The sequence below is a fragment of the Takifugu rubripes genome, chromosome 2 (assembly GCF_901000725.2).
Source record: "Takifugu rubripes chromosome 2, fTakRub1.2, whole genome shotgun sequence".
Taxonomy (NCBI): domain Eukaryota; kingdom Metazoa; phylum Chordata; class Actinopteri; order Tetraodontiformes; family Tetraodontidae; genus Takifugu; species Takifugu rubripes.
Window position 1 is genome coordinate 3,771,660 of NC_042286.1, and position 26,131 is coordinate 3,797,790.

At 46.2% G+C, this 26,131-nt stretch overlaps 4 protein-coding genes across 5 annotated transcripts; 1 reads left to right on the forward strand and 3 right to left on the reverse strand.

Annotated features, from left to right (window-relative positions):
* Window positions 1–1,109: 1,109 nt before the first annotated feature.
* Window positions 1,110–5,360, reverse strand: txlnbb (taxilin beta b). The gene is made up of 10 exons (XM_011614724.2): window positions 5,229–5,360; window positions 3,564–3,807; window positions 3,391–3,482; window positions 3,083–3,253; window positions 2,610–2,804; window positions 2,404–2,523; window positions 2,247–2,321; window positions 2,074–2,166; window positions 1,825–1,920; window positions 1,110–1,623 (listed from the first exon to the last, which is right to left on the reverse strand). The coding sequence occupies exons 2-10, from the start codon at window positions 3,793–3,795 to the stop codon at window positions 1,168–1,170; spliced, it is 1,530 nt and encodes a 509-aa protein (XP_011613026.2). The 5' UTR covers window positions 3,796–3,807; window positions 5,229–5,360; the 3' UTR covers window positions 1,110–1,167.
* Window positions 5,361–5,935: 575 nt separating this feature from the next.
* LOC101078296 (transcription factor HIVEP2-like) lies at window positions 5,936–17,022 on the reverse strand. The gene is made up of 7 exons (XM_003962351.3): window positions 16,727–17,022; window positions 10,784–14,671; window positions 10,367–10,524; window positions 10,072–10,247; window positions 9,663–9,761; window positions 8,807–9,594; window positions 5,936–8,480 (listed from the first exon to the last, which is right to left on the reverse strand). Exons 2-7 carry the CDS (start codon window positions 14,567–14,569, stop codon window positions 8,118–8,120), a joined length of 5,370 nt encoding a protein of 1,789 aa, XP_003962400.2. The 5' UTR covers window positions 14,570–14,671; window positions 16,727–17,022; the 3' UTR covers window positions 5,936–8,117.
* A 3,666-nt stretch (window positions 17,023–20,688) lies between these two features.
* LOC101078067 (plasma alpha-L-fucosidase-like) lies at window positions 20,689–23,642 on the reverse strand. Its single transcript, XM_029829833.1, has 7 exons — window positions 23,338–23,642; window positions 22,797–22,984; window positions 22,378–22,717; window positions 22,103–22,313; window positions 21,655–21,845; window positions 21,471–21,579; window positions 20,689–21,076 (listed from the first exon to the last, which is right to left on the reverse strand). The coding sequence occupies exons 1-7, from the start codon at window positions 23,523–23,525 to the stop codon at window positions 20,939–20,941; spliced, it is 1,365 nt and encodes a 454-aa protein (XP_029685693.1). The 5' UTR covers window positions 23,526–23,642; the 3' UTR covers window positions 20,689–20,938.
* Window positions 23,643–23,771: 129 nt separating this feature from the next.
* Window positions 23,772–25,915, forward strand: LOC115247648 (putative deoxyribonuclease TATDN3). Of its 2 annotated transcripts, none has more exons than XM_029830047.1 (10): window positions 23,772–23,897; window positions 24,010–24,042; window positions 24,130–24,203; window positions 24,285–24,369; window positions 24,599–24,661; window positions 24,758–24,867; window positions 24,980–25,035; window positions 25,116–25,228; window positions 25,479–25,559; window positions 25,663–25,915. In XM_029830047.1, exons 1-10 carry the CDS (start codon window positions 23,781–23,783, stop codon window positions 25,804–25,806), a joined length of 876 nt encoding a protein of 291 aa, XP_029685907.1. In that variant the 5' UTR covers window positions 23,772–23,780; the 3' UTR covers window positions 25,807–25,915. The 2 variants fall into 2 exon arrangements, with proteins under 2 accessions (XP_029685907.1, XP_029685917.1); XM_029830057.1 differs by having other exon boundaries at window positions 25,482–25,559.
* The last annotated feature ends 216 nt before the right edge of the window (window positions 25,916–26,131 follow it).

Sequence of the window (26,131 nt, forward strand, 5' to 3'; positions counted from 1 at the left end):
CACCTCTAAAAAAGAAGAGTTCTTGCAGATTTTAAAAACATTTAAATGAACAAATTTCAGTGCCTTTTTTTTAACCGTATTTTACTACTTCTGCTCAGGAGAAATGTGGCTAACACCAGCAAGATTTTGGTTTTGCTTTTTATCTTTTACTTTTATCACCTCTCTAGAAACCGAACAGCAATGAAAACAGAAGACAACAGCTTCCCTCCATCAAACATTAATTTAAACAGAGTCAATCCCTCTCTGCTGTTCTGGTACCAGTGGGAAAGGTTTCTGGAACAGGTTTGAACTGGTTCTGTCTGTCCAGTAGCTGAACACTCAGTTGGATCTCTTCAAACTAGTGTTATCGCCCCCTATCGGTCAGATCAGGACGAAATGAAGATTTACTGAATGGGGAGATGGAGATAGCGCACGTTAAAAAAAAAACAACATGAAATATCTTCAGCCTCCTTTTTTCCTCTTCACAATAGCCGCTTAACTCTGAGCTCCTCTGGATGCAGCAGCACATGTTTCTGCAGCAGTAAGATGAGTAAAAACATCCACAGCTTCTGCTCCAAACCTGTGCAGGTCTGCTTCAACCAGGCCCAGCAGAGATCGATTCTGTATGATCAACTCCTGAAGAGCCTGCGGGAGGTTTAAAAAGGCCGGACCTGCTTTAATGTTTTGGCAGCAGCGACTCCACGGCGTGCAGAGCTCTAGCCACCTTCTCGGCCTGCTGCAGCAGAGCTTTACAGCTCGAGTTAAAGCCGTGAGAGCTCTCACACAGAGACGGAGCTCCAGCAGCCATCTGCAGCTGAGTTAGTTACGGTCTCGTGTGAGATCGATTGTCCTCATCAGAGCACTCCGGACTTGTAAAGTCCACGGATGGTGTTTGCCATCAAATTGGCTTGTTGGGTGTTGTTGTTGTTGTTGTTGTGGTGGTGGTGGTGAATGATGAATGTGGGAGCTGGAATAAATTGGTTAAAGAAGAGGATGCAAAATGTTAATTATACAGTGATCAAGTCTGAAAATATTCCATTTTAAATTAAGATTTGACACTAAATTGCGTTCATATTCTCACATTTCTGATCAGTTGTGTATAAATGGAGTTAAAAACCAGGAGAGTTTGTTTGTTGTTGTTTTTTATTGGTCTGGCTCATCTGAAGCTGGCGCGGTTTCACAGTAGAGTTAATCGACAGACTCCATTTCTAATTCTCTCTGTTTCTGGAATCCCTCGTCTTCCTGGATCTCCTCTGTGCTGCTGTGCTCTGTGTCCTGGGCGCCGTGGAGGAGCTGCTGTGATTGGCTGGGGGCTGTTTCTGCAGGCAGGACGTGAGAGACCGTGAACGAGCTGGCGATCTCCTTCAGACGGGCCTGCTCGGCCTTCAGTTTGACCAGCTCTCTGGCCAGCGGAGTCTCCGGTGTGGACGCTCCAGCGGGAGCTGCAGGATTCTGGACCGGGTTGTCCTGAGGAGCTTCGGGGGTCTCCTCCCCCTCCTCTGCTGCCTCGCTGCCCGGTTGAGGCGCGGCCTTCTGCAGCTTTTCATAAAGGCTCTTCCTCTCCTCTTGCAAAGCTCGGCACAGATTCTCGAGCTTCTGGGTCTTGACGGTGACGAGCTCAAACTCTTTTTCTTTTATCGCTTTCTACAAATTATAAAAAAAACAGACGCAGGTAAAAACAGCTTTGATCAACTTCACCTGGTTATTGTTATGTTGCCCTTTATGTAATATAAATAAACATGTTTTGTTCTTTAAGTCCACACAACAGCAGTAAATTTCTCTCCACATTTCCGAGCACATTTTGATAAATCTCAGCATCTTCCAGGACACTTTCATCCCTCTTACATCTGCCACCATGTCGATCAGACTCTTGTTGCATCCGTCAAAGCGAGTCTTCCAGGAGTGACACTCTCTCTCCATCTTCCTCATTTTCTTAGCCATCTGAGCGACAAGCAAAAACAGGCACAACACATCAAACCCCATCTTAAAATAGGCTCCTCCAGTCTGCATATTAATCTCATGGGATTTTTTTCCCTCTCAGTCCTTTTTTTAGTCTTCCCACTGGCATCAAATATCCTGTGAACACGTTCTCACTTTGTCCATGTCCTGTTTGAAGCTGCTGTAGACACTGTTACTCTTTGAAACGGTTCCCTGGATTTCATCAAACTTCTGGGAGTACATGTCAAGCTGAGCAGAAACGGTAGAAGAAGACATTAGCTACACCTCCAGGAAAGGAGAAACTTTCCAGCGTGGCTCCATATCAGTACCTGGATCTTCATATCAGCCTCCTGCTCCTTTATGAGCTTCACCTGCATCTTATACTCCGACACCTGTTTGAGCATCTGTGGAATCATGAGATGGTTGCAGGAACATGAGCGTCCTGGGACTAGAACCACAAACATGCTGCTGAAAAGCTCACGCTACCAGGTCTTTCTCCAGCCTGTGCTTCTCCTCAGCCTCCTTCAGAATCATGTTTGCTTGCGTGATTTTGGTCTCCAGCAGCTTCTCTTTCAGATCTCTGTGTTTGAAGACCTTCTCCAAGTTCTGGAAAACAGTCGGGTCAAACCCTTGACCATTAAAAATAAAACCCCACCGTTTTGCTGGCGTCGAGCACGCGATGGGTTCAATACCGCCTCTCGCTGGTCATATTTTGAAATAAGTTCCTTCAGCTTCTCGGCCAGGGCGCCGTTCTCCTGGCACAGCTTGGTGTTCGTGTTGCTGTGCTCCTCAATCTGGGCCTGGATGTCGCTCAGCGTCCCCTGGAAGTGAGTGGTGATCTCTTTCCTCTTCAGGTCGTCCTCTCTGCACCTCTGCAGCGTCTCCTCCTGTCACTCAGGAGGAAGATTCTGGTTAACACCATTTTTCCAGCCCGAACGCGAACTGAGCTCTTTAAATCTTTTCGTTTTTGTGACAACATTTGGGGTCACGACATGAATTGGGGGTGTGATGTTCTCAAAGGTCACAGCAGCTGAGCTTTAATGCCAGCTGATGTCACCTCCCGCCGAGCACAACATATGTTTACAACACCTGACGCCCCAAAAAGTCAACATATGGGGCCGTTTCCGCGGCTGTGATGGGGGGGCGGCTGCAGCAGCAGAGCTACCTTCAAGGTCTTGTTGTGTCTCTGCAGCTCTCGACACAGCCCCTCCAGTTTGCTGCGGGCCAGCACGGCCCGGCTGTGCTCGCTCTGCAGCTGATCCTTCTCCTTCATCACTTGGAGCAGCTTCTTCTGCAGAACCTTTAGCTGCTTCTGGCCGCTCCGGTGCTCCTCCAGCTGCAAAAAATGGGACATTTTGATGATTGTGCACGAGAGAACATCAGCTGTTTTGTAGAAAAACAGTATTTTCTCTTGTATTTCTCTTCATGTTGCTGCTGATTTCTTCAGAATATCCGATCCGCGTTCCAGCTCACCAGCTCGGCGTGTTTCTTGATGATGGCCTCCAGTTTCTGCTCCGGAGTGCTGAGTTTGTGCAGACTCTGCATCAGCAGCATGGCCTCCTTCCCTGAAGGTTAAACGTCAGGCATCAGCGCAGGACAGAGGTCCAGTCCAAAATCCATTAAAACACAATGAAAACAAAGCAAACCTAAATTCTTGAGCATCTTCTTCTCCAGTTTCTGCTCCCTGCGGGTATCTGCCTCTTTGACGGAGGTGACCTTGGCGTCCTCTGGCTCTGCGGGGATCTCATCAGCCTGGTAGGTGCTAATGATGTCCTCCAGCTGCTGGGACAGGTCCTCTGTCAGGTCAATTTTATGACCCGGGACTGGAGACGCCTCTGGATCTGAGGGTGCAGGACTGCTCTCCTGTAGGGTTTCCATTATCCCGAGTTGCTGCACAAACACAAGCACATATATGACCTCCTTCAATCTTTACATCAGTTCAGTTCTTAATCCACCTTAATGACCGATATATACACAAAAGCAAAGAGTAGACGTTCATGCTGTAAGAATATGTCTTTTTGTGCTCAGGAGGTTTGCAGAGGTGGTGGAGGGGAGGAGGTGAGATGCTGCCAGAAGTGGACCCAGGAAAATGATGGGAGGGAGGGATGCAGGAGCCCTATTAAAGGAACCAGGCTCTGACCAGTTTGCAGTGTAGGGAGAGAGGATGGAACACAAGGCTCTTCCCTGTGTGCAGGGTGGAACAAGGAGCTTTATGGGAAGCTCAACAACTCGCCTGTTGAGGGACCGGGGGCTGAGGGGGAAAGCGCTCTATAAAGCCGCCAGAGAGCTGCCAGAGGGAGCAGGGACATGAGCTTCTGGCCATGGATGAGGACACGATATGGGAGCTAGCACCTGCAGAGCAAGACTAGCTGTGGGGAGTGACTGGAAGGGTGACTGGTCACAGCCCCACTGCCTGGAGATGTTCCAGGATAAGGGGTCAAACATCAGCGAATAGGGGTCTCCAGCTGATGACCCCACAGCTATCACTCTGGAGAAGGGCGCGGGGCCTTCAGGCAAAGCAGGGGATACCAGCTACCTGGTTTCATTTATTTGTAGTGAGTTTGCAAATTCCAGCTTTGCTTTTAGAACCAACATTATGGCACATTAATATCATGTCTTGTCTGAAGGAATATTTCACATGCTTCACAATTCAAAGGTGTAAAACTGAGTAAAACACATGTTTGTGGGTGCTTGTGTGTGTGTGTGAAGGGGGTGGGGGGGGGGGGGGGGTTAGATACACGTGTATAAATATGTAAAACTGCTGAGAAGCTTATTCGCATGCTGCAGAAACTGTTGCACCGGCTCAAATCTGTTTACGTGCATGAAATGCGTGCAGCGTTTACAGGCAGAGGAGATGGCACCTGTTCCAGACCCCTCACGCTATTTTAGGAACTTCTTAATATGGGCAAGATATTTATTTATTTCTAATGGACTCTTATTGATGCCGCCGGTGTCAAAAGCTGCTTTTCTAAAAACATGTCAGCGTTATGTAAGAGATCCCAACTTCAAACTGAAAAACAACTATAAATACACAACAGTGGGAAATATTGACATCCTCTCTAGCTAAAGAGAAGTGGTGCATACATGAATGCTAAATAAATAAGTAGGAGTGCTGCTTGTTTCCTCAGAATTTTCCGTGTTGTTGGGTGACACAAGGAAGTTAATTTAATATTACAGCAGTACAGATTTTCAAAAACTCCCACACACAGTGACTAAATTAGTAAGTGGAGTTAAAGTAGTATAACATTTATACAGTAAAGGAGCAAAAAATGCCTGAAAAAGCAGAACAACGAGCAAAAACTGGATCTTACCAGGACCAAAGGGCTGGAGAGGGACAATGAAGAGTGTTGAGGGGGCTTTTGGAGAGACTGCCAGCAAAGATACAACAGCTGTGACAAGACCAGCTCAAAATAAACCAGAGACTAATTCTGAGGAAGGAGAGGGTGTCTCTGACTGTCCAGGAATCAGCCCTCCATTTGAACACTGCTAAGTCCTCTGCTACTTTAAATGCATAAACACATGTAGATATCATTCTTGAATGGGGATTGTTGCTAACAATCATTTAACTGTTGGTAACAATGGTATCTTACGCAGTTGAGTGTGAGCAACAGAGTGATTGGCCAGAATTAGACAGGACTGTCTCCTCAACCCAGGGATACTGTTGTAGATTCAGAGTGATTCCCTGACCCAATTTATTCTGAACACATTCAGGATTCACTTCACGCATGTTGCTCCCAGAAAACGGCTGAATATATTATCCACAAGGTTAAAACTATTTTTGGAATTCTTCTTTGTTGCGGCTGCAGTAATCACTTTGCACCAGCGGGTGTCACTGGTGAGTCCTTTGAGTTCTAGCGCTGAAGTTTTTTTTGCTTAGTTTTCAAAAATTATTATTATTTTAATCAAGAACATTGTTTTTCTTCCACGAAAATAAGACACGATGTAGTCTGGAACCCTGTGAAAGTGTTCAATCTGAAGAAAAAAGTGAAATAAGCACCAGCACACATCATTGGGTGAGTATATTTTAAAACAATTTTTGAATTTAATCTGAAAAAAGTAGAGCACCAAACAATAAAGTCCCCATAGCATAAAAGAGGCACTCTGTCCTGACTAGTTTTGATGCAAATCTTTGAACAACAGATTGGCTACTGAGGATTGTTTTTTCCGTCTTTTTTTCCTCATACAAATCTTAGCTGAGAGGTAAAATGATTTGTCCTCTGTGAGTTTTACAGGGAATTTCACAGACATGAGAGGCACAATGCAGATCAGTAAATGTGGATACACAATAAATTTAAAAAAAAAAACACAATCTGAATACACACTGTATGCCAAAGCAAACTGAAAGCTTCGCTTTCCCTTCACATTTTTCCAGCGTTCTGCACCGTTCATCACCACAAATAAAGTCACATAACCGTGAAACCAAAGCTACATACGAACACAGAAATTAAAGCAGTGCACCTTTAAAAGATTTTATGTAAACATGAGTGAACAAAGTGTTTTCTGACACTGAAATCCGTCCTCAAACTGGCAACTTGAAGATGCAAATACACTTTTGTCCTTATTATTATAATTATTATTTTTTCCTAAGGATGAGACACACGGTGTTAGCCATCAACACTGTGCTATTTTCGCCCTCAATAAACCTCCATTACATCAACTGCAGACATTTTACCTCTTAAAGAGATACAAACTCTCTGCATAAAAAGTTTTCAGAATTCAACACTGCAAAAATAGTTTAAATAATAAAAATACACGTATATATACAGAGACGTAATGCATTTGGTAAATGATTAATTACATTTTGAGTAGTAATAGTCACCCAACTCACGCTGTCAACATCATAACTTTAGTATTACAATAACTGATATCAATTCATATAGATACACTTGAACTGCATGAAAACACACTACTGACTGATCATGATAGCCCCTTGAATTTGTGTGCAACGTGTTCGACGACATGAGAAATGTGAAAACAAAAACAAGTGGAATGTTTCAAAAAACCACAAGAGAGCACGACACGTTTTACTCCCCCAATATTCACCGACTAAGTCGTCTGAACGTCAAAGATCAAAGGATGAAAGTGCATCATAAAAACTCAGAAAACTCTTATGGTCATCTGGATAAGAGAGAGCCAGAGAGAAAGAGAGCGAAGAGAAAAAAATAATAATAAAAGCTGTTTATAGCAAAGACAGGAGATCAGAAGCAATGCCAGCGTGGTTCACTGCATAACTGCATCACTGCTGCATAAGTACAGATATACCATATAAATAGTAGTCAAATATTTACCAGTATCAATAAGTGCTCACGTTCTAATATATAAATACATCTTACAGTATTGATAATTACATATTGACTTCCTCTATGTTTGTGCAATAGCAAATCCCATGCATCTTTACCAAGAGAAAAACCACAACATTAAGAAATAAAATGTAGAGATTGTTTCACATAAGCTGCGTCCGTCTCATCTGACGGAACAATAAAGAAAGAAAACAAAGCTCTCCCGAGCCACAGCGCTGAGACGTCTGAGTAAAGTGTACCTCTGCATTTTCTTTTTGTTTCCCCTCATTTGACAGCAAAAAACAGAAAAAAAAACCCTCCTGGTGATGACGAGAAGCAAAATAAAAAGGCACAGACTGATGCTGCTCGATTAGAAGCACCAAACGGCACAAGCGTCTACTTAAAATCTGATAAAATTTGGTCAGACTGTTCGATATTATACATAATTCTCCCTTTTATAAATAGTCTTTATTTACTGCACTACTGCGTCACACCTTGATATGATTACATGAAACAACAGTCTATTTTCAAAGTACACGGACCATAAAATACACTGTTTGTATGCATCTAAGAAGGAGTATATATTAAGGACATCTGTACAGAATCCATAAATAGAATTTATGTGCAATTGTATGCAAACTACTGTCAAACAAAGGCATATCAGCTTAACATTTTCCCATATTGCACCTGCACCCAATCACGGTTCTCCTTCCTACCGAATATCCTGCTGCTCGTCCAATCAGCTCCATCAGAAGCACCTCATCCTCGTTGCTCGGACGTAGAAGCTGCCTGCAGCACGTGCAAGACCAAAGTGTTATTATATTGCCTCTGACGGGATAACGGTGAGGTTATGTGCCTAAAGGGCTGCAAATAAAGTTGCATGTGTATCAGGGGGCGAACGGACTGAAAAACAAGGGGCTTTCAGTGAGGGTCCTCTGCAGTAATTTTCAGTGAGGCGATGGCTTTCAGGCAGGTTTGGACGTTCTCCTCTTGAACGCTGTCCTTAACGTCGAGGTTCTGGTTTCTGACATCCTCTCCCTGGACAGATCCCTCCCTGCTGCTGCAGCGCTGGCCCTCGCTGCTCTCGGGGCTAGGCGCCGCGGAGGGGGCGGCATCGGTGCCGGAGGAAGGCGGGGAGTGCAACATCTGGAGGCCTCCGACGGGAACGAGGGGGAGCAGGCTGCTGGCCTGCTGCTGGGAGTGCAGAGGGAGGTGGCTGAGGATGTTCTGCTGATGGGAACTGGCAGCAGCAGGCGGAGCAGAAGCCAAGTTGCTCCTTTGATCCTGAAACAACATGTTGGCAGAGTCAGTGCTGCAAACGGTGGCCAGAATTTAGACCCAGGAACTGAAGAAGCGCCATGCGTTTCAAAGTGAAATTCCTCTCCCATACCAAACTTCTGATGTAGAAAAAACCCTCAATTGTCAGGTGTAAATTTTGGGAAACCATTAAATGCTAATTTAAGCTGTACCATTTGAAATACTGGTTGAGTTCCATCTGAAGACAAGAACACATGTGGGATGCTGCTAAAGCATCTCCACGCTGGAATTTACTGTTTTAAGGCAGCAAAAGCTCTCCTGCTAGTGTGTATAATGCACGCCATGATACTGACCATTTCCACTTCAAAGGCGGTTTGCTGTTGAGCCATCTCCATCTTTGCCTGGTGTCTGATTTTATCGCCGCTGCCTTTGTGTTGATGTGACCCCCTGCGTGGTGAAACCGCCCTCAGCACGACTCTCTGCCGGCCTCTCATTGAGGCTTCTCTCTTCCCGGCCAGGTCCATTCCAGGAGACATGGGACGCTCCATGGAGCCTGGGGAGAGGTGCTGAATCGTCGTGAAGCTGGGTGACCCCGCTCTAATTGGGGAGGAGTCCCATCTGGGAGAAGCGCGACCTCGCGGGGAGAGTTCTCTCCTTGGGGACGGGTAGCGCAGGCGTGAGGGGGAAGGCTCCCTGATGGGTGACTCCCAGCCAGGAGAAAGAAGGTAGGAAGAGTAAGGGTCAAACAGGAAGTTGGTCTGGTCTGGAGAGAGCATGGTCAGAGAGTCTTCATCCATGGACTTCTCCCGCTGCTCTGCAGCGAGAACAGTTTGTTGGTCCAATCCCGTCTGCCTGCCAGACGACGGTTGGCGGAGTTCGGCGCTGGGCAGGGGGCCCACGGAGCAGCTGTGGACCGAGGCGGTGGCTGTGATGGACAGAGACACACCTCCGCACGACTGAGGACTGGTGCTTCTGGAGCGCAGTTTTGGAGTGGAGTCGCCATCGTAGTCATCGTCCTCGTCGTCATCTTCATCGACTTCATCAACCTCTTCATCCATGCCGTCAGAGTCCTCCGCATCGGAGAACTGGTGTTTGGTTGTGGCCACCACCTCCGTCTTGGACTCTTGTTGGACGTCATCCACTGTAAAAGACATTCAAATTAGATTTAATCCTGTTATTTGCCAGCATGAGACACCATCGGGATCCTACCGGGTTCCTGAATATCGGTCTCATCCATCGTCATCGACACTCCCAATTCGAGACATTTCTTCATGTGTGCCTTCGACTTCATATGTTTAGTCAGGTTTCCTAAAAGTATTAAACCAAGTCAGTATTGTCACCTTTCAAACATTAAAACACATGAAAACACTTAAACACAGCAGCAGACTCTAAATTAAATCCTTTCGTTCTGCACTGTGGTCGGTGTATTAAATGTGGTTTCCTGCAAAAATTCACACAGGAACAAAACTGAATAAAATAAATAAAAAGGAAAACAAATGTATCGCTGGACAGATGTGATCATCACCGGGCGACGTTGCTATAATTCGGTGTCACTTCCTGTTTTATTTTGAAGGGCTGGCTATGTTTGGAGTTTTCCTTTGTTGTATCGCCACCTCACCTTTAGTCTTGAAAGCAAAGTTGCAGACCCTGCATATGTACGGCCTCACGTCCGTGTGGGTCCTGATGTGTTTTTTCAGCATGCTGGGCTTCTTACAGCGGATGCCGCACTCTTCACAAATGTATTTCCCCCGGCCTCGACCTCTGACGTACACGTAATCTTCGTTGGACTTATACCTGAAAGCATTACAGAGTGTTCTATATACAGAATATACAACCAAACGTGGGGCGCAGATGCAGGTTTTGCGCCGGCGTGCAGCAGAAGATGTGTTCTGATTGTTAATCTTTCCACTGACCCTCCCTCGAAGATCTTGACGCGAGTTGGCACCGCCTGGTTGGCGGAGGCCTCCCTTTCTTTCCACTCCTCCTTGCTCGTTTTTCCTCTGCTGCTGGTGTCTTTCACCTTCTTCCCGTAGCTGACGTCCACCTCTTCTGTCTCCGGTTTCCTCGGCAGCTGAGTCAGATGAACACACGTTTTGTTAACATCCCATTTAAGTGCACCGTTATTGATGGTAACGCGATGCCTGCAACCCCACCTGCCTCACATGGCTTTACAAATTTGGTTTTGCTTACACAAACAAGAGCAACGCGATCTCCCAGTTGTCTTTCATTTGATGTGAGTAAACTGCAAATATTGCAGCGAGATGCATGAAATGGGATTTTTGTTTTCTCCCCGATAATAATCGTTCAGCAGTGATCAGTACATTCCTCACCTGTTCGATGGTCTGTCGCCACAGGATGAGCGATGAGACCAGCTTCCCCGTGCCAGGCTGACACATGGTGGCCATGGTGTAAATAACCTTGTCTCCCCTCTGTCTGGACCTTAACAGAGCCAGGACAGCACTGGTGCTCATCTCAAGCGGGTTGGGGTTGTGGGAACTCACACACCAGGTGGCGTATTCAGATGAAAAAGGGGCGCTGGTGTGTGAGCAGCTCGGCTTGGTGTAGTTGAGATAACACCAGCTCACACCTGTCGTCGTGCGAAGACTTGGAAACTGAGATAATTCCTTCGAATGCTCCACGTCTGAGATCAGCACGTCACGACCGGGGACCAGCTGCGCCGCCATGTCCATCTGCACTGGCTTCTCCTTGCAAACTTCGTTGACTGAGTAGGGAGATGAGCTGCTTTCCATAGCTGAATCGAATCCACGATCTGTGGGCTCTGTGGCGTTTTGTTGGAGCGTGATGTATTTACCCCTGCAGGAGTCATCTTGGGCCTGCATCTCAGACCTGCGGCCCTTCTCCTCGCTCACATTGCACTTTCCCAACTCCACAGCGCTCAGCTCCTCTACAATCTGCCCAAACATCCTCTCCTCTTTTACACGTTTCTGTTGCTTGACCTCCATGAAAATGTCAAGGCTGCTCGCGGGGGACAGCATCCGCTTGTTTGCGCCGCCGCTGGAGGCGTTGGTGGTTGATATAGTCCGAGAGGTCAGAGAAAGAGGGATGCCCGTCTTCAGCTTAGCAGATGACAAATCGAGGGCTTCGACGCTAAGGGTGTGTGTCGACGGCGTCCTAGTGAAAGCTAGCACACCGTGAGAATCGTGAGTTCCAGGCAAACGTGCGGCTTGATTCTGAGAAGTGGGCACAGTTGAGGTAACGATGTCATACTGATTGTCGAAAATCTGTGATACCGAAGTGTAAGTGATACTGCCGTAGGAGGGGACGTGTGTCTGTATTCTTACAGGAACTAAGAGGCTGGGATGTGACGGCTGGGGAAATGTATTCGCCGTGGAAAATATTGGCAAATTCTGTGGCAGAACAGCGACCGTGAAGGTAGACGAGGTACTGCCGAGATACTGCGGAAACGCTTGTGCTGGGACCTTTGTGACCTCGGTGTCCATATTCAGAGACTCCTGTCGCACCAAGTTCCCCCTCCTCTTGTCCCTCACAGCCTGGTGTCCAGTGTTGATGTCCACTGGTCTAACTTTGGATGTTGGAGAAAGACTGCCATAGTCAAATGATACGCTGCGTACCTCTGGGAACTCCTTACGCAAGTTACAGGGCGCCTGTTCTGAGGAGGAGCGTCTCATTTCATGTTGTTGACGCTGGGTAAGCACAGGGAGGGTGTGCCCACTCCCCGGCACAGCTAAGAGCTCTAGGGGTTTGCCAAATTCATCCTGCCTGGCTGGAGACACTGGCTTCAAACTGTCCTCCCTGTCAAATGAGAAGGTGGAGGAATAAGATAAGTTGCTGTCTTGGCTGGGGCTGCGGGAGAGACTGGTGCAGGCCGACTCAAAACTCGATTCTCCGGAGGAGTGCTCGATGTCAGCCAAGCGTAGCCTCTTCTTCTTTGGAGGGAGCTTTTCTGGAGGGAATTGTGCTAAGGTTTCACTCCTTTGAGGCCACTGAAACTCTTCCACATGCTTCTCTGGCTCCTTCACCTGCACCTCTGGAGCTTTATCTGGACTGTCAGGCTCTACGGTGACCCTAATTTCTGGGACTTGAATGTTGGGCTGCCGCACCAGTTTGGGCCCTATTTGAAATGACTGCTGTAGCCTACTATCGCTCTTCTCCATCTCATAAGGTTCTCCTGCATCCATAGCTTGGCATTCCTGTCTCTGCCCTCGATATTTGTATGGTTCTGAGTGTTCCGATAGAGGTCTGTTTATGGAGTTTGTGTGCTGGATCACAGAAATGACATTCCCTAAAGTCCTTCGACCGGACAATTCAACGCTAACTGATATGTCCATGTCACACCTGTCCATCTGCATACTTGTGAAATGTCCTTTCCCTAATGCCATAATGCCAGCTACAGCTTGTTTTACATCATAATCTTTGGCCGACTCAAACATTTCCTCACACTGCTCGTCATGATGCTCATATCGGCCGTGCAACTCTTCCTCTTCCCGCTTCTCCTTCCTGCGTTTCCGAGTTGTCAATTCCATGGCATGTCTCTGATGGCTCATACGGGATGCCACAGAGGGATGATTTTCCATTTCTAATCCTGAGGGTGATATGGCGGTTTCGCTAGTCTTTACGTGACTGTCGGCGTCTGCGTGGCCCTCGTGCGCAGAGAGTTCGAAAGCAGCCTGTCGCCTGAGCCTCCTCATGCTCCCACTGCTCGTTCTCTCATCAAATGAGTGGCTGCCTCTGAGGGCTTGAGGCATCGTCAGACACACAGCTGAGGATGTTGGCATTGAGTTGCTCCTGATTAGAGTCGCCACGTCAGAGCTAGCATCTAACAGCGGTTCCGTCGCCTCCTCTCGGGTGTACGACTTTGTGTTGATTTTGATTGACTCCACTGTGTCGTTCTCTTGGGTGAAAACACGGGAAACCCCTTTTTCCGACCGTTTCCCGTAATATTCGCTAGATTCGGCACTACAAGCCACAAAATTGGCTGTCTGTTTAGGGCTCGGTCTGTAGCATTTCCCAAACATTATTTCTTGATAGGACTTTGCGTTAGTGTTTGGAGGACCGGTCTGGTGCTCAGTACTCTCGGAGCGTGAAAAATAGCCCGAGTCCGTGCTGCCCTTGCTCGACTGACTCGGTAGGGACAGATTGTGTTCAGAGTCGCTGCTTCTTTTTTCAGAAAGGCGAAGCGCAAGCCTCTGTTTGATGGTGCAAGATTGAATTGCACGGCTAGCCTCGGCAGCGGTAGGAGGTGCATTGATTTCCTGGGTCTGGGACGAACCATCCTGAGCTGACATCGGTGTGGCTCCCTTTTTCTGGGCAATGAGATTCAGGACTTTTACAGCAGTGTTATCTGATCCCTCCACTGGAGAGTCCAGCAGCAGCAGCGGATCATTAAGAGTGTCCTCATCCGTGTCCGTGCTTTGCTCTGCATCGGAGAACAACTCTCCTTCTCCTTCAAAAGACCCCTGGTCTGCACTGACAATGCAAGAACCAAGTTCTGAGAGTGGCACCGCACCGGCTTTGACTGAGTGAGCGTGAGACTTTCTGTGTTTGTACAAATTACTCTTGGTTTTGAAGGAGAATCCACAGGGAACGCAAGGGTAGGGACGTTCTCCAGTGTGTGAGCGAATATGTTTCTTAAGCACGCTGGGCTTGGCACATGCCCTCCCGCAGTAGTCACAAACATACTTGCCGGGCTTTTGTGGTTTCTGTTCCACCTTAGCCACAGCATCTGACAGCAGATCCATCCCTGAAAGGGGACCCTGTTGTTGGACATCAGGCGAACCGGTGGACTTCATGTGAGAGGAAGGTACCAGAGAAGGAGCAGCAGCGAGGTGGACTGCTGCCTTTACTCTGCCGGTGGGAAAGGTTTTTGTCGACTGCGGTGGATTTGCCTCATACTCATACTCTCGATGGCTTGTGGGCTGAATTTGGGAGTGCTGATCTACTAATTGCAGTGATTTCCCTGAGTCAGACATTTCTTTGTAGCCACATGTATCAATGGCTTGACCCTCTTGAAGTGGTTGCCACCCTTTTCCTTCCAATTCAAAAGATGGATTCCTTTTGCTTTGAGCTGCCTCTGAGGTGAACTTTTTCTGAGGAACATTTCTGTCCTGAGCCTCAGTAATTTCAAGTGATTCCATGGATCTACCGTCACTTTCCGTTTGGGATCAATCTTTAAGGAGACTGTGATGTAACTGTGGTGATATCAACATGCATGTGAAGTGAATGCAGGAAAGGGTCATCTGAAAGAAAGCAGACAGAATTGGCAATTAGATGACTCCAAATTGATGAGAAATAGAAGTTAAGAATTTGACCATTAGGATTGTTCTTAACTCCAAGATAATTCCCTTCCCAAGAGTCTTTCCCAAATGTCCAAGCAGGATCAAATTTAGAGCTTGATGGAAATCTCTCTTTATGAAAAGCAAAAAATAAACCTCATGTGAATTCTGGCAAGCTCTGGTAAACCCCTTTGCACGAGCAGAGAGATGAACAGGTATAAGATGCTTTCACCATAGTGTGCGTGTTGTGAGTGCGGGTGAGGAGGAGATTAAGAACAGCATTATCCTGTTTTTAAACAAGCTTTGCAAAAAATTTCCAAAAGTTTTGTCATAATCATGACCTTCCCAACATCTGTCAACACTTAGCCTAGCTGCAGTCGTCAAAATATCCACTTTCATATGTGCGATAAAGCGCTTCAACAGTAGTGCCAGTTGTTAAAAGGAGCATCATGTTCGCGTTGTGTGTTGATGCGTGCCAGCACAGCCAGGCGTCAAATCAAGATGGGTGAGGATGAAGTATGACGGGTCTATCTGCGCCCCTTCTGCTGTGACACGATAGCAAACAGCTCCAAAATAATCTGCAGAACTCTTTAATCCCCTGACAGGATCATAACATCTCCAAGTCTCCCGCCTCCTGCAGGATTTAACCTCACCGTGTCTCTGTGCTGAGCTTCATCACCAGGGCTGTCCTGTATGTAAACAGACATCATCATCATCATCCTCCCCATCATCATCATCATCATCACCCCCGTGGTTGGAGTGAACTGCTTTCGCCACTACACTTTGGTCTTCCACCATGGGGATGGGTCTCTGAGGACACGTCATTTCTATCTTCTCAGTATCAAACGCCGTGTCCTCCCTAACGAGGTTATGTAAGATTATCTGGTCCAAACCCTCTGAGTTCCCCTTAATTAGGACATCTCCAGCTCCCTCTTCCTCCCTCTCCCCGCACTCGCTGTCTTTCTTTGTTAGCACGCTGCACACTCCTCAGGCACAAACCAAAGAATTCGAAGCCAAGGTGACTCCTGAGATGAAATGCAGCTCTCGGGATGATAATCTCCCATTTGCATTTTGTTTCTTTGCTGCCTGTTTTGACTGTAAGCGCTTGAGCAGCTCTGCCTGCCGACAGGTCCGAGGGCTCTTCTCCAAAAAGAATACCGAGGGTGTTTAAAGGATGGCAAAGGCGGCTTCAGATCGGAAAGATCTGTCGTTTCAATGCAGGCTTGGAGAAGTAAACAAAATGACAGGCTGGCAAAGGGGAACAACATTCTCAGGCCTGGCGGAAAGCACTACTTCAAGGTCGATTTGACCTCATTGCTTAGTTTCCATCGTTGTTGAGCTACAGAATATGGGTGCAGAGTGACAGCAAGATAAGACCCTCAGAAACGAGGCATACCTTTGAACTCGGCACGATCAACAGGGACCAGAGCCCACACATTCCAAGCCTCACAGACAAGTCTCTCAACGCACTTTATTTTTGTACCGAGCCCCAGCCGGCAGATATTTCACCGCAACTGTCTCTTCTCCCGGCAACAATCATTAGCCTTTACAAAAATAATATGACACAGCAGCAATGACGTGCAAACAACAGGAGGCAGGTGGGTGGCAGTAGGTGTGTTTCAAGATGATGTGGGCTGACTGAGTTACAGTATGAGCACATGGATGGAGAAATTCTGAAGATTTATTACAGCGACAGCATGTGTGAGGCACATCCCTTCTGCTTTCAAGAGAGAGAACAATGAGCAAACAAATGCTGGCTATAGAGAGCATCGTTATGCTGCTGCATTACATCAGAGGCTAATTTGCCCATTAAAGGGAACGGTCATGACAACAAATCCATAAATATCACCAGCAAACGACCGGTTTCCATCACCCGAGACGATCGAACCCTCTGACAGAGCACGCAAAATCTAGCGAACCCTCAGCGAGCTCAGAATGACAGAGAGCGCTCAAACTGATGGGGAGAGAGCCTCGGCTCTGACAGCAGCTGACATTCAGACATCAAATCCTCATACAAACCTGACATTTGAATAGTCCCATGTCCCATATCCACGGTCACATGTGCCGCTCCTCATGCTGCATAGTCCAAATCCCCGTTCTCCTCATGTCTGCGCGACAATACTCAAATAAATTAGCGAGATAAAGTCCCATCAGTCATGAAGCTGCTGGCTGGCTGGGTGTACATTAGAAGATCTATTGATGCGAGCTAGTCACCAGAGAAAATACCCAACCGTGACGTGCGGACACAGGCACAAAAATAGCAAAGGGGCCCTGGGAGGGATTACACAACAGCCCACGTTAAAGGACGCTTTTCCTTTCCCCCCACTCTGCCTCTCTCAGCAGCAGCTGCCTCACACTAGAAGACACCGAGAGGGGAGTCAGATATCATGATGCAAGGAGCTAAAATCGCCTCTCCCCATATCAGAAGTAGCATTAATCATTCATGTCAACCTGAAACATTGTGATCTGGATATAATAACATCCAGGTGCACACCATCTTGAGCTAAGGCGTTCTGAGCCAGTCAGACAGAGCATGTGAGCAGAGATAAACATGCAAAACTGGCGAGCACTTTGCAAGGATAATGACAGGTTGCGACAGCTCTGAATGTACATTTCCTACGGCAGGATCCTGTTGGGTTTACGCACAGAGGGGAACTCAATGAAAATGTGGTGTTTGGCTGGCTGCGAGGGCGCTGCAGAAATGAGACATGCTCTCTGAATGCTTCAACACCCACAGCCCGCTCACTGGCAGTTCTTCCCGTCACGATCGCGACAGGATTCTGCTTTGTGAATGGAAAGAGTCGTGATGAAGGCTGTCATTAACAGGGGAGCGAAAAAAGAGAAAGAAGAAACTAGGACAATGCTGCAGATTATGTGCAGCTGCACAAACTCCATCCTGTGAATCAGTGATATCAGATCGGTCTGACACGAGACAACAGCTTCACAAAGATATTCAAATTATTTTTTCAAACCTTAAAAGCTCCGTTTTAAGTTGCATTAAAAAAATCCCATTTAAAATCCAAAATGAATGTGTCTTTTTTTTTATAGATAATTGCGTGCAATCATGTGGTACCTTCAAATTAAGTTAGGTTGCCATTCCATTATATAGATTATATGATATAATCCATGATCATAATCTTTTAACCCATAAATTAAGATGTCCATATGCACAGCACCCCCCCCCCCCCCCCCCCATGGTTCTGATGGTCCCCCCACCGGCACAACAGTCTGGCAAAACCCTACAAAAACTACTCAGGTGTGAGATGAGCAGTGATAATGAGCTCAGTGGGTCAATCACCTGAGCGTGAAATCCCCCCTGATCCCAGTTCGATCGGAGTAGCTCAAACCCAAAGGGGCCCCGCTTTGTAACCGACACTGCTGTGAAGGGGGGGGGGTCACACTCCCCAGTCCCAGGTCAGTCTCCAGGTGAGAGCTCATTTGAATTCACAAATGTGTGGGTGAATTTCAAGGCCAGGTTCACACTTTCAGCTCTTCAGCCTGCTCCTCTCTTCAACAGGTTTTTGTGGTGCGGCAGCACTCGTTGTCTAACCTGGAGGGGGGGGGGATGTCATTGAAGTGCGCCAGGGCATGGGGGGTGCCTGGGTCAGATGACTGGTTTCAAGTGGCATCTGCGTGAGTGCCACGAATGAGGATTTGCGAGCAGAGCACTGGACACCGTTAGCCGCCGTGTTGCTAATCTAGGAGGTTAAAATGATCTGAATGGTTGCGGCCGAAGTCGCTTCACTGTTAAATGTTGTTTACTGCTAGAATGTGAAGTGATTTCTGCCTGCATGTGAAACAAAGTGAGTCTTTTCCCTCAATAAGAGGACCCCACCCAAGTCATTTGTGTCAAATGTTGGCCTTTCAGCACAATATAATTTACAGAACTAAAAATACTTCACCCTCACTCGGGCCCACTCGTGTGGGCCAACGGGTGACAACAACTGGACGCCTCTATGAATAGGAGTCCTTGATTATGGCTAAGACCTGCCCGGCTTATAGCATACTGCTAACAGCACATCGTAATAATGCTAAAACCTGACTTAATTTGTATCCCCTGACTACGTAAGCTGACCTTCCTTTCCCGGGAACAAATTTTCAGTTCATAGCAGCAGAACTTCGCCTCCCATTGGGCCAAAACGCAGTGAATGCAGAGGCAGAGTTGCAAACAGAGCCTCTCCTCAGTGTGGAACTGCACAAAGCTATTATTAGATATCACCTCTAACAAGCCAAAGATGAAGCTGAGGCTAACTAACTGCACTGCAGCTGAGATCCATTATGTTGTATTCAGTAGAGGAGCCACGCTAAAATGGCTGATACTCAATGTGCAGTGAAGGTCAAGTCGGCCGGCTCTATAAATATAATGGTCTGTCCCCCAGGATGTTCCACGCTGCATGGCATTTCCACTATCTAAAGCCGCCCCACCGCTCTCCATACAGGCTTAAATCTGCCACAAATGTACATGCGATTGAATGCCACGCATGCACCTGACTGCCAGGAGGCCTCTAACGATATTAGGGTAAGAACAGATGACAGAGAGGACGAGGCACCCGCAGGCAGTGGGGATGTTCATGAATGGAAGGAATGTATTCCCTGTTGGTTGCGGTGGCCGCGCACTGCGGGGACGGACAAAAGAGCTGATACAAACACCAATTCCCTCCACGCAGGATGCCTTCACCTCACACCGGATGCATCATTCACAAAAATCCACCTGATTTCACCCCACCTTTACCCCCCCCCCATCATCAATCAGAGCCAGCCTTTCATCTGCCTTCACCAGGCGCGCTTATGTGCCATTATCGCAGCAGTACCTGAAAATAATCTGACATGATTGTGTGTTTCCATGGCAACCGGGCCCACGTCTGTAGCAGTTTCCCCACTTCCTGTCTACATATGTAATTACCAGCAAAGATTACAGCGCCGAGACCGGAGAAATGAGCGGAGAAGTTTTTCTGCCACACGGTGATTTAAGATGTGATCATGCAGTGTTACAGGTTATTTTTACTAAGGATACAGGAGTCAGGGCACATTTTCATGGAGTCATTCATAAAGAGGCAGCACAGAAAATACACATACATCACAGACAGTTCCTGAGAGGGTGGATTTTGATGTTATTATTCGAATTTGTACATATTGTGCTTTGAGTAATTGGGGGGAATCCAATCGCTATTTAAAATAATCAGCAATTAATCAGATAACTTGAAGCAAAACATACCCCCCATCATTTGATCATTTGCTAGTTGCCAAGCCCGAGGTTATGAGATAATCGGGGATCGATCAAATGAGCTACCGAGCTATTCGAAATATATATGTCGATTCAGTTCACTATATATTAAATCCGTGGTGCCTTTCTTCGACTTCTCTGAATATGTGCATCCTCACGTCTCTCTGTTGTTGTTTATTGTGGATCAGCTGTCATGTGCAGGGCCTAAGCTGGGGAAAGCCTGCTGACGGGGGGGTGGGGGGTGGGATGCAGGGACGTGAGAACCCCTTGCAAACCCCCCATCTGCACGTCATGGAACATTTGCAGAACAGGGACCTCCCACCTGAAAGGCGTGCAATAGACAGCAGACACAACAGAGAGATCGTCCCTGCAGCGGACGCACCATCTTCGGTGACGAGAACACCGCTGGCCGCTGTAGCGGAGCGGCGGACGGGGCTCACAAAGCGGCGGTAAAACACGGCGTGGCCGCGGTGCTGCGTGTCGAGGAGCAGAGACTTACCGAGGAGGAGGAGATTTCATTTCACCGGTGCCGTTCAGGGCAGGCGTGTTCACCTGGGCCGGCTGTCCGCTGCAGTAGAGTTCGGTTTGCGCCGTCAGTGCTTTAAAATGTCCCGCACGACTGGCGCGTTATTACACATGTGTGCAGCAGAGGGCGCTCATAATAGTCGAGCAGAATACAGTATATGAAAAGAATTTAAAGAAAATTTAAGTAAAACTCAGTGGTCAAACCACGAAAAAAATAACAGGAACAAGGATATTTTATTGGGAGGATTTATTTAAAACAAGTGTTTTTTTTGTTTTTTTTTAAAAGAATCAGGCACAGGCCTGGAATGAAAAGACAAAAAAACAAGTTTTGAATAGATAGAAATTCACCTTCGGCCATTTAGAAATTATGTTCTGCTCTTTTCCCTTCAAACAGAGAGAAAAAACTTAATCAGTAGGAAATGCAACAATCTCTGAGTTGGTCTTTTGTTCTTGTCCCTCGTGTCACGTGATGTGGTTTCTCTCTAACTGGCACCTGTCAGCTTCAGAGTCCAGGCCCACTGGCAGGGTATCTGCCTGAAGGACAGCTGAGGCAGGAGGACCCTCAGTCCGCTGGGCTTTAAGGGCTCCCACTGCAGATCCCTGTAACCCAGGAGCTCCACCTTGAGAGGGAAAAGAGTGATGAACTTCAAGAAAATAAAAACCAAAGGGGTATGTTGTTGAATGCATTATTGCTTTTTATGTTCAGGTTTAATTGGATTTTTCTTTTTCTTTTTTACAGTTGATGCAGTAATATATAACTATTTGTAATCTTATCAATCGACTGCCAGCAAGAGTATCAAACACGTGAAATAGCGACACCCAGCGGCGTGAATAAACATTACAAGAACATCAGTTCCGGGATGCTGTAGTAATCTCACAACGTTCAAGCACCAATGAGTGACAAATATCAAACTCCATCATGTAATCAAAAACACCAGTTAGTCATAGACCAAGTGATATCTATTATACATGATTAAAAAGTATGTTATGTTCTACGCCAATCTCTTATCTTACCTGAGTGTGTCCTTGTGTCACCACAGGCTCACTCAGAATCACAGAACCATTCACTGGCCACTCCAGTAGGATAGCAAAGATGCTTTTCCCTTGCGGTTTGAAAGTGTACCTGTGGAAAATTTGCTCCATTAAAAATTTATTTAGGAAGTCACGTGCGCCTACAGTCAAATGGCCAAGCACCGACCACAGGTTGGGAGTGATGGTGTCATTCTGAGCCCTCCATGTAGTCGTGTTGTAGATAGCTTCCCCGTTGACCTTCAGCCACATGCCCATCTGCCTCAGACGCTCCTCGAAGATGGGGGCAATCCTTCCGTCGTGTGTTGGACCGATATTCATCAGCAGGTTCCCGCCAAGAGACACAGTCTTCACCAAAATCTGACACAAACAAACACAGGGAAAATTTAAGGAAATTGTATTTATTACATCTATGCAAATATTTTATTGATATTTGAATGAAATGCCAAGACACATGGACAAAATATGCAATGTTCTGAAAATGACCCAGCAGAGGGCGCTGTCTACCTCCAAACTACCATAAGTATAAAGAATGTTCAGATTAATTAGTTTGACAAGCTTAAAAATGCGTGACACTGCCATTATAACACATAGCCATGAAAACAAACATCTCTCACCGCCACAAGCTGCTCAATGCTGAGGTAGTCACTCAGGGGAGCGTTTCGCCTGTAACCCCAGGACCTAGTGTCAATTGTCATGCAGTTTTCCCATTTGTGCTTGAGCAGATGTTCTGGTATGTAACGATCATTGCAGGTATAATATCCTCCGTGGGTGCAAATGGAACCATAACCCCAACGGTCATTGGTCACAACTGTGTCTCGAACTGGACTGTGAGGAAAGCGCGCATCATCATCATGTTGAACTGGATAAAATACATTATAAAATAAAATACCTGTCGTTGTAGAGCCAGGCTAAGAAGCCAGTGCTGTTCCAATAGGTATCTGGTGCGTCACCATCCCCATCAGACCACAGCACCTCTGGTTTGTACTTGAGGATGAGCTCGTAAAGCTCAGGTAGAGTTTTCATTGTGGGAAAGTAGTTGGTAGTGAAAACATTGGCAGCATCTGCTTTATAGAGGGGATTAAACCATTCAAAGAGAGAATGGTACAGCCCCACTCGGAGGTCACCGTTAGCACGGACGGCGGTCACCACTTCATCCACCAGATCTCTTTTTGGTCCAACATCCACTGCATTCCAGTTCCAGGAGTTCTTTGAGCCCCACAGTGTGAATCCTGGAAATAGTCAAAAGCCAATATTACGCACTTGTATGTGGAATTATATCCTCTTTAACATTTTGATCATGTCCCAAACCTTCATGGTGCTTGGTGGTCAAAACCACATACTTTGCTCCAGATGAGGCGAGGATATCCGTCCATTCCTTGGCATCAAAGAACTCAGCGGTGAACTGAGGAGCAAAATCTTGATACTTGAAATCTGGAGGATAATTTTTCTGCATAAACTCAACATATGGCTTCATCTTTTCTTTCTCCCAAAACCACCTAGAATGGAAAACAATACAAAACAAAAATCCACATTACTGCACAACCAAATATCATGTACTTCTGATAAGGACCATGGTTAAAAAGAGTTATTGCATTTAAATGTGAAGCATTAAACATCTGATACATAATTAAAGACCTGCAGTAAAAGCACATAGATCAGTTTCAGAGAAGTTGCATTTAATTACCTCTACAATCATAAAAATGCTTCCATATAATTCCATGTGTCTTTGACCTCTCTAGGAAATAAAGTTGCTGCATTAAACTTTTTTTTTTCTTCTTATTGATCATGGTGCAAATGTGAGACTGCAAAGCACCCACAATAAGCTACTAGAATTGTGTTGGACACCCACCAGAACCACTCGCTGCCGAAACTCGGAACGGAGAAAACTCCCCAGTGGATGAAGATCCCGAACTTGGCCTGGTCGTACCATTCTGGCAGCGGGCGGGAGTCGATGGATTTCCAGTTCGGTTCGTATCTAATCGCTGTGCCTGTACCACAAAACAGAAACGACACTACGAAACTAACGGCTAGAAACATTTCGAGCTGGACCAGTTGGTGAACAAAACCCAAAAAGCTACCACCAAATGACTGTCACATGATAAAGAGAAGGCAGGTGACAAAAGGTACCTAACGAGCCTAGTAAGTACAACTTCCTTAAGATACGGATACGGTTTGATTTGTGTCATTGTATGAAGGCGGTATAATACCAGCTATCAGATATTTGAGAAGGCAGCTACTCCGGCCAACGCTGGGTTATTAATTAGGCGCCTCTTTAAAAAAATAAATCTGCGCATGCGCAGAGATGATCTGTTTGCGGAAGTGGCTCGATGCTTTGTTATTGAAAGGCGTCCACACATGCAGGGGTACATAGACTGCCACTGTCATATCTCTGCGAGGGATTTCGACAAGGTATGACTGCCTGACTGTATAACACTGTCCTAAAAACATAGGGGAATGTTTTGATTGAACTTGATTCCAAATATGTGTCACGGATTTACGTTTTTTTTATTCTCTTTATCAGGATATCGATGAAGTGATTAAAAATTCGCAAAAGGTGGGACGTTTCGCCCAAGAAACTTTTGATATCTGCAATAGGTACTGCTGATTTTTACGTTAATTTCTGTGCCATGTTATCCCAAAGGCCGGATTATTGGCGCTTTTAGCTGTGGCTGAGCATGCTGGAGAGTTTGACAGGATTATTGACCTGTCACAAAGGTACCTTAACTGCAACATCTCCAGCCTAACAAATGGTCGCCTTTCTTACTTATTTCTTCCCGTCCTCTCTCGTTTTCCTAGATTCCCAGGGTTTATTTTTCCCTGCCTCGGAGTCCACCCTGTTCAAGAAGTCTCCCCTGGGCAGCAGAGAGGAGCTGTTCTTCAGGTAGATTTAAGGGTCATTTTACCCAAATGACCGAACCAGGCAGCTGACAAGTTTTCAGCTACTGTGCTTTTTACCTCAAAATGTAAAGCAAATTACTAGGAACTGAAAGCGTTTGATAAAGTTTCAGGACTACAGTTGACAACAAAGACCTGGTTTTATGCACATCTGTAATAAAACAGGGTTACAGCCAATTGCACAAATCTATCCCCATTACCTTTCCATTATGTAGGATCTAGATGCTGCTTTACCCCTAATAGAGAGGTACAGAGACCACCTTGTTGCCATCGGAGAGGTAATAATAGTATTTGTATTGCAAATTCAAGAAACATTTTTTGGCCTGATCATTTGTATTTCCGATTTTTTATTCATTTATTTTTTGCTATTTCAGGTAGGTTTGGATTTTACACCCCGATATGTCAGCGGAGACGCTGAGAAGGACAACCAGAGGCAGGTCCTTATTCGTCAGGCTCAGCTAGCAAAGGAACTGGATCTCCCTCTGTGAGTCAAATGATCATTGAAATCATTGCACGGATGCACAAATGGATCTATTGGTAGAGTCTCTCTACCTGTGCATGAACATAATAGAAATAAGAAATGTTTATATTGCTAGAAATGTCCATTCACGGTCTGCGGGGAGGCCCACCATCCACCTCCTGAAAGAACAAGGTAAACAGCTGTTTACGTTCTACAGCCTGTTGAGTGACCGTTACCGAGAACGCAGTTGTAATTCCTCTGGCTTCCACCAGGGGTCGAAAAGGCTTTGCTCCATGCCTTTGATGGGAAACCCTCTGTTGCCATGGAGGGAGTGAAGGCTGGCTATTATTTTTCTATACCGCCCTCTATAATTCGCAGTGAGCAGGTACAGCAGAGCGCACTGCACATACTACACATTCATATTTGTGATATATGTGTGCAAATGTGGGTAAAAACCAGGCGTCTACACAGATATCCGTGTCCTTTATATGCCAGCACGTACAGATTACATAGCCCAAGCCTGACATGGCGTCAGCTCAGATAGCACAAACTTGTTTACTTGGCTCATACTAGCTGACTTTATCACTTGGGGTGTTAATAATTAATGATGGCTTCTTTTTGTATTTTCCAACAAGAAGCAGAAACTCGTAAAACAGCTGCCACTGGAGAACATCTGCCTAGAAACCGATTCGCCTGCTCTGGGCCCAGAAAAGCAGGTAGTTTGTCCCCTCAGATTCAAGTAAAGTTGGTTCTGATGCCATTTTATTCTTGGCTGTTAAATAAATGTATCATTTTCTCTGTTTTTTGCCATCATCGCAGGTGAGAAATGAGCCCGGTAACATCTGTATATCTGCTGAGTACATCAGTAAAATCAAAGGGGTGTCGCTGCAGAAGGTGATGGAGGCGACAACACAGAATGCTCTCCGACTCTTTCCAAAGTTAAAATCCGTCGTCAGACCCTGACCTTCTTAAAAATATAACTTAATCATTTGGACCTGACTGAATTATTCAGATATACTCAAGAATCATTCATTAAGCCTGCAAAAGTGTTAAATAAATCTCATGTGAATTATATGGCGTTATTCTTGAATGATGATGCTTTTTCCACATCCCTGCTGCATCTAAACCCCTTGTTTTCATAAAATGTGGGGTGGTTTTCATATTAACATCAGCAAATCTCAGCAGAGCTTCGAATGAATGTGGTTTCTCATCCCGCCTGCGTGTCAGTGGTAAAATATATACAGGCTTTTTAACAAAAACAGACAAATCTGTTCACTGCTGGGTGGAA